At 36.8% G+C, this 7,281-nt stretch overlaps 1 protein-coding gene across 1 annotated transcript; it reads right to left on the bottom strand.

The window, feature by feature from the left end:
• Nucleotides 1–222: 222 nt before the first annotated feature.
• Nucleotides 223–6,937, bottom strand: LOC127971374 (protein ABHD18-like). The gene is made up of 13 exons (XM_052574342.1): nt 6,793–6,937; nt 6,158–6,267; nt 5,734–5,818; nt 5,457–5,557; nt 5,264–5,339; nt 4,698–4,782; nt 4,561–4,588; nt 4,326–4,464; nt 3,899–3,988; nt 2,744–2,845; nt 2,219–2,573; nt 1,973–2,135; nt 223–1,183 (listed from the first exon to the last, which is right to left on the bottom strand). Exons 2-13 carry the CDS (start codon nt 6,247–6,249, stop codon nt 1,129–1,131), a joined length of 1,371 nt encoding a protein of 456 aa, XP_052430302.1. The 5' UTR covers nt 6,250–6,267; nt 6,793–6,937; the 3' UTR covers nt 223–1,128.
• Nucleotides 6,938–7,281: the final 344 nt, after the last annotated feature.

Here is a 7,281-nt window from a genome sequence, read left to right as displayed (position 1 = left end):
GTATTTTTCATTCACTATTTCATTTATTAACATTATTATTATTATTGTATGTTTATTTTTATAACCTCTAATCGCATGTTATTCACACAAATAACTATATTTTACATCATACTGTGCTGCCTATATTAGGTACCTGATCTCATATTGTCATTATTATATTTTACTCTCAGTATCTATGCCTGTTTTGTTTTTGTTTTTCAAGAAAAAATAAATGACACATACTTTGGTTTGTCTTTTTATTTTTAGAGTGGAGAAACACATGAATGATGAATAAAGTGAATACTAAACATGATAGACCAGAAAAAGTGACAGTAGTAAAACGTAAAACATTTCAGTCCACTGAAACAGTATGATTGTTAGCGGCCGGTTACTGTAGTATTTGGCAGTGATTAGGATTTAAGGGATTGAAATGCATGCAGCAGTTCACAGAAAATGTATATTTTGAATTGTGGTCATATTTCTTGCCATCAGCACCTGAGTTGGGTCTCATATGAGCACCAGTGATTGCTAAAAAACTCAAACAGCTCCCCTCAATTTGTTAAACGTACACACACATATAGTGTATATGAGATATATCTGCAAGATTAAAACGTGCCCATGACAAGGCCATTTTTCTGATGCATTATTTGATAAAAACAGGCAAAAAAAATGTATCAGAAAATGTGCATATTCTCTGTCGGTAAAACAAAAATACCAAATGCATATCAAATAAATTCATTTGCCCTACAATCCAGAATACTGTATTTTCAGAGATCTGCTACCTGAAGAGGTTTAAAGACACCTTGATGTGTAAGAGAATTAATGGTTTGGAGGTACATTTTTGTTTTGTTTGATGAAATATTTTTCAGTCATGAGGATATACAGGGTTAAAGGCAGTGAGGTCAGGAAGACAAGGTTTTGTATGGATTGGGCACATGTTAGTTGGCTTCAGGTCAATCTGAGTTTTTGAGGTGTACCACACAGAGGAACACACTTCTACCACTGACTCCCTTTGGAAGCACCAGGTTTAGTTCCAATCACACATTCTTCTTTAAGAATCACAGTCATCATAATCAGGTTGTACATCTCCACATCATACTCAAAATCCAACAATTCTTGTCTTGTACTGAGTACCAAACAGATCCATGGCTATAGGCTGGAATACTTCTGAAGAAACCGGTCATAGGCATCATAAATTGCTTGCCTAGGGGTCAACAATAATGGATGAAATTGAAATGTTAATGCATACATTTCAAACTAATGAACCATACATTCCATTCACTTGATAACAAGCGACGTGCTACAGTTTAAATAAATAAATATCAGCATTAATAATTGTGTCGGTAATAAGTCTCTAATGTTCAACAAAACTGCATTTATTTGAATGTTGCAAAACCCTAACCCTTGATCAAAAATAATGAAAAACTGTAATATTAATGTAAATAAAAAATTAAAAAAACGTTTTTTGTTTATGTGTTGTTTTTATTTCTGTGATGCAAAGTTGAATTTTCAGCAGCCATTAATAAACATTTAAATGTATTATCATCAATGGCAACAGTTGTGCTGTTTAATATTTCTGTATTACCATTTCTTTTTATTGCAATTACTATGAATCTGGGCTGCATTTCCCAAAAGCATTGTAACCTTAAGTTGATCGTAGCTCCATTGGCTTCAATGCGATGCTTTTGGGAAACACAGCCCTGGACTGAAAAAAAACACCATAAAGAGTAATGATTTTAATGAATATTATTTGTGTGTTCAAATATTCTGAAGCCTGTGGGAAGCCTGTTGTTATTTACTCATTATCTTGACTTCCCCACTAACCACATTCTTAAGAGAAGCAGAGATTCACAAATTAATCTTTCTTTTGAATTGGACATTTTCAATTAATCTGTTGAGCTGGGCATATGAGTTTAGAAGACTTGGAGTACCGTGCATGAAACATGGACTATTGATGCTTCTACGTTATATTTTTTTCTAACTTCTGACTTACCGAAACAGTCCTTGTTTGAAGAGGTAAGCACTGACGTGGCCACCATTGAGGTAGCGAACCTCACAGCCAGGCCAGATTTCCTGTAAGCTGCGGACTCCAGTGCGTGGAATATAAGCGTCTTCCTTTGCCTGGACTATGATGATCAGACTGGGATCTACAGGCACTGGAGACAAAGCATGCAAGAACGAGAGGATCAAACACAGGAACCCAATCCAAACCATGGCAACAAAACAAACAGATCTGTACCTGAAAAATTGGCGATGTGTGTGCATTCATCCATAACGCCCTTCATGAAGCAGAGAGACTCCCGCTGCAGCGAATGCCGCTGACCAGCCCCACAGGTGATGTTTTTAGCATGTAGCATGTCCAAATGAGGCCCGCTGCTGCTCACAGCGGACAGCATCTGATCCAGCCCGTCTCTCTCTCTTCGGCCCATCAATAGGGCAGAGTCTGAGGCGCGAGAGGAGCGCGGTCCCATCTGGTGGTCCCTTTCTGGCGAGTGGAGGTCAAGAAGGTCATGGGTAAGATCCAGGTCAGAGAGACTGTCAAAGCTGCCTGGGGCATTTTTTACGAATTCCTGGCCCATCCGGAAAGAGTCTGTCTGAAAATCATGGGTGTGTCAGGGAGAGATTAGTCAAAAATGTTGCACCTTCAACATAAGTCATACGACACACTACGTGAGGAACAAATCAGATCTTCTTCTGGGAGCTTTTGTGGTGTCCTTCATTTAAAACCAAGCTAAACTACAACAAAACAGAATAAACTACCTACCCCACAATACTCCAGCATATTGATGATTTCTTCCTCATAAACTGGATGTGCGCAGTACTGCTTCTCCAGTTCTCTCCAATTCACAGCTCGACTTAAAACACCCTGCAGAAAAGCAGAACGATTTTTAATGCGTTTTAGAAAACGAAATAAATAATTTCATGTATTTTAGGTCAATCAAGCTAAAATACCTAAAGTTATTAAACTGAAAAGATTAAATAATCATATAGTAAAAATAAAAAGCCTTTAATTAACTGGGCTAAGTCACCTAGTTAGCTAAAATAATCCCCTTTTATTTTAAGTTAATCAAATCAATCAGTGAACGACTGTAAATGGGAGTGAGAGACACTTTGTGACGTCTATATTACCATGTTCTGATGCTGTTGATTCACTGAGGCATGAATGAAGACGTAAAGGTATTCACAGCTATGAAGTTCAGTAGCTAAGTGACTAATGCTGCCTTTAAGTCCTGGGAAATTCCTACATACCAGGGTTATTACAGTTAACTAAAACTCCAAAAAAACAAACACATTTTTGTTCCTTAAAAAAATAAATGCTACCTGAAATAAAATAAGAAATCTCATCTTATTTCAACTAGTTGCCAAGGCAGCATTACTAATTTTCATTTAGTTTATCTGATGTACTCAAATAAAGCTGAAGTCAAATTAATCAAGCTATATAGGATTAAAAAAAGGCAGAAACACAACACATTTATTAAAAATTAAAATTGTAAAAAGGAAATATAAATAAAACATATTCTTAACTGATAATAATATAACAGTGCTACATACTTTCACTTTCAATTTTCGTTTTCTGACAAATATCTTGTAAGTTCAAAGGTATAAAGGTATAAGCTCTTTAGAGATAATGCCATAAGCTATGCATCAGGTGTGTAATCGCTTACATTCTTGTGTCTTACATTTCATAAAATAAGCAGTATTTTTTTTAGAAATAAATTAAAATTATAGTTATTGTTCATTAAAAGATTACAAAATACATTCACACTGTCAATTCTCACCTTTGAAATTCAATTTTGACAAATGACTGACTGACTTGATAAATCTGAGCAAAAAAACACGTTTGTTTTTCTCTCTGGTAATTAGGATTTTATAGAATCCTATAATAAATATGACCAAACCGAAAAGACTGAAATCTTACTGTGGTAAAAACACTTGACGCAGTCGTCCAGGATAAACAAGGAACGAGTGGAATTGGTTTGGGCCAGTTTGTTACAGCTAATGATGCCATCTAGGATGAAAATGAACAAGAGATATTGAATATGTTACACAGGATATGGAACAGGTTCTTCAGAACACATCTGATTAGAAACTAGGGTTGGGCCCATCTTTCGCCGATGGCTAACAGACATCATGATGTTAAGCCCTTTTAGTGGCTGCGTAGAATGTGTTATTTTTTTTTAATGCCTTGGGCACACCCCTAACCCCCTCCCCCCACCCCTGATGTCATCGTCCATCAGGATGTTTCTCTGTAGACATCATCCGATGCCAATTTTGTAGACATCGCCCAAGCCTATTAGAAACAACATGACATTAATTTAAATGTTAATGAGGTGCGCAGAACCTACATGTCCGCCCATAGAAATGCCAGTCATGCCTAGAGGCCAGAAACCCTCTCGCTCCAGCCAGTGTAACAGCGCAGCAGACTCCAGGATCAGCGCTCCACCCATCACAAACAGGTCGGAGACATTCTTCAGACTGGAGCGACTGCATCATAAACACAAATCATATACACTGTAAACATGCATTGTTCATTCTGAAGTCATGGACAACAACAGGTGCTGCAGGTAAACAAACACTCACATCTGGTCTTTAGGTTTCCTGTATCCGTGTACGGCGCCGAGTCAAGGAGGTGTCAGATAAGATCTCGTAATGCTTGACACTAGGCTGTACATGGCAAACATAATATGTGATCTGGAGCTAAACATTTCTAAGGATATAATAAGGGTTCTCCAACAGTAGTGATGCCATCCCTGATTCTTTAATCATTGGTCTGGCCATTAGTGTTCGTCTTCTCCAGAAAAACTACAACACACACACACACACAAGACACACAAGAAAAAGCATGAATAAGCATAAAAAAGCATTCAGATAAAATTATAGACGATACTTATGGTCAATGATTGATCATTTTTAAATATTCTTAAATATTTTTATACATCTTAAATATTTGTCTAAAATAAACAAATAAAAATTAAATAACACATTAAATCATTTTAAAGGTGCTACAGCGGCATTTAGGCATCACTTTATAATGTACAGTATAAGAGTGAATATTCATTTTGAGACTTGTTGAAATTACATTTAGCAGTGTTATTATAACTGTTTTTAAGAGTTCATGTAGAAAAACAGGTATAATAAACATGAACTAAATTCTAATATCAGCTGATCTATATGTTACTGATGCACTACTTTTCAGAAGTTTCAAATTGCTAAGATGTTTTTTAAAACCTCTGTACAGTAAAAGTGTGTACTGCGCAAACAATCCCAGTTTCTGCACACTCACATGGTCTCCTGTTCCAGCCAGGTGAATACAGACTGGTCTGTGTCTTTTCCATTTCTTAGGTACAATAAACTGGAAACTAGAGCGAAAGTTGAAACAAAATGTCTTCATTTGAAAGAGCTTTGAATACAAGGTACACAATAAGCCAGTTTAATCCTTCACAGTTCTGTGTTTGTGGGTGATTTGTTTTGGATACCGGGCTTTGACGGACTCAGCTGGCAAGATGCCCGGGACAAAGTGCTCCAGCGGCGATATGAAATGACCATTGTGAATCTTGCAATCTGTGTGATCTTCTACCTTTGGGCACAGCGGTAACACAGTTAATGGGTCATAAGCCAATTTTCCATTATTCTGAATAGGTGTTTATTTAAAAAACAAATGCAGATTAAAAAAAAAAAATCTCACACACTATGTTTATGTGTGTGTGAGAATAAATTTGTATACATACAAGATATACAGAATAATAGATTTACCTTGTCAATAAATACTGGGTAGTCCTTCTGAACCAGATCCTTGCATCTCTCCCTGTTGCCAATAATCTTCCGGAAAGCAAATAATCTGTAAGATCCATAATAATTTATTCTTTTTTTTTTTTTTTTTTCTATGTCAAGCAGCTTGATAATGGCACAACTACCATTACTAAGATCAAACTTTTCATGCAAATTGTTTTTACATAAATTACCATTACTATGGATATTTCTATTTTATTTATTCTGTATATTTTCACTGGGTTTGGTCATTCATCCATATATGTCTTCTTTGGACATAATTCATACCACTCATGCCACCACTAATTATTATTAAAGGATAATTATTTAATCATACCATAAGTGAAATCATTGAAAATTCATTGTTTATTTAGTTTTTTCATATTTAGTAAGTTCATTGGTAATCTACCTTTTCAGGTCCTCCGGCTTTCCCCATCCTTGAATGAAGAGTTTGGTGAGGAGAAGCCTTCTATACAGAACATCAAGCCGACTCACACCCATTGACAAAAAAACATTCTTCTGTAAAGAACAAAATACACTTAATCAGAACTTGACACAAGTCATAATCCATAAATCAGTCAGCCTTATGGCTTTACACACTCCAATATACAAGAAATGAGCAGCTGAGAGGGTTTAGGAGCACAACACACAACAAACTAACAGAACTACTGCTAGACAGTTCAATGATATATAACTGGTTATCAAACTTTACCGGGCGCTTTAATCTCCTTCGTTTTTTTTCATAACTGCTCTCATTAACTGTACTTTCTGAGCAAGCCTAACCGGACAGTGACACTTCAATGAGTTCTTCGTGTTATTATGACCTCAAAATGATTGTCTGATTTGTCATATTGCCCTAAAAGAAGAAAAAGTGTGTGAACATCCCACACTGACCGTGTGCTGTAAATCGAATAAGCTGTCAGTGAGGAAGCTGCAGTAGAGTTGAATATAACGTTATGGTTTGAGAAACTGCTTGCTTTTCCAAGCCCACAAAAGACCTTAAAACAAACTGCGTTGAATGAACGTGAAGAAATAAGTATATACCTCAAGCTAAAAGGACGTGGATGCGGGGTCTCTGAAGAAACCGGATCAGTATAAATGACAGAGGGCGAATTCCATCTGACGGTGACGCGCCATCCCACTCCCAGCGTTCACGCACTGCCGGAAGTAACTCTTCTTCTACGCTCATGATCGGTGGTGCGTTATTCAGTTGCACCTGTAGATGGCGGTGCTGTACAGAATAATTTAAACGTCGCGTTCTACAGTGGCAACCAATGGGCAAGGAACTCAACCGGAAGTTGAAGTCGGGTGGGGGCTGCCATCTTTTAGCAGAACTTCACTTGCGTTAGCATTCCCATTGACTCCCATTCATTTTGGCGTCACTTTGACAGCGAATAACTTTACATCTGAGGCGTTTAAAGACTCTGTTTGTCCATTATTTATTTCTAAAGATACACGAAAATGTATAAAGGGCTCCATTACCTTCTATGTTACATTATGGCCCCATATAAACAGTTTTTGTAAAAAATAGGC

The sequence above is a fragment of the Carassius gibelio genome, chromosome B14 (assembly GCF_023724105.1).
Source record: "Carassius gibelio isolate Cgi1373 ecotype wild population from Czech Republic chromosome B14, carGib1.2-hapl.c, whole genome shotgun sequence".
Lineage (NCBI taxonomy): Eukaryota > Metazoa > Chordata > Actinopteri > Cypriniformes > Cyprinidae > Carassius > Carassius gibelio.
This window is presented reverse-complemented; position numbering and strand designations above follow the sequence as displayed.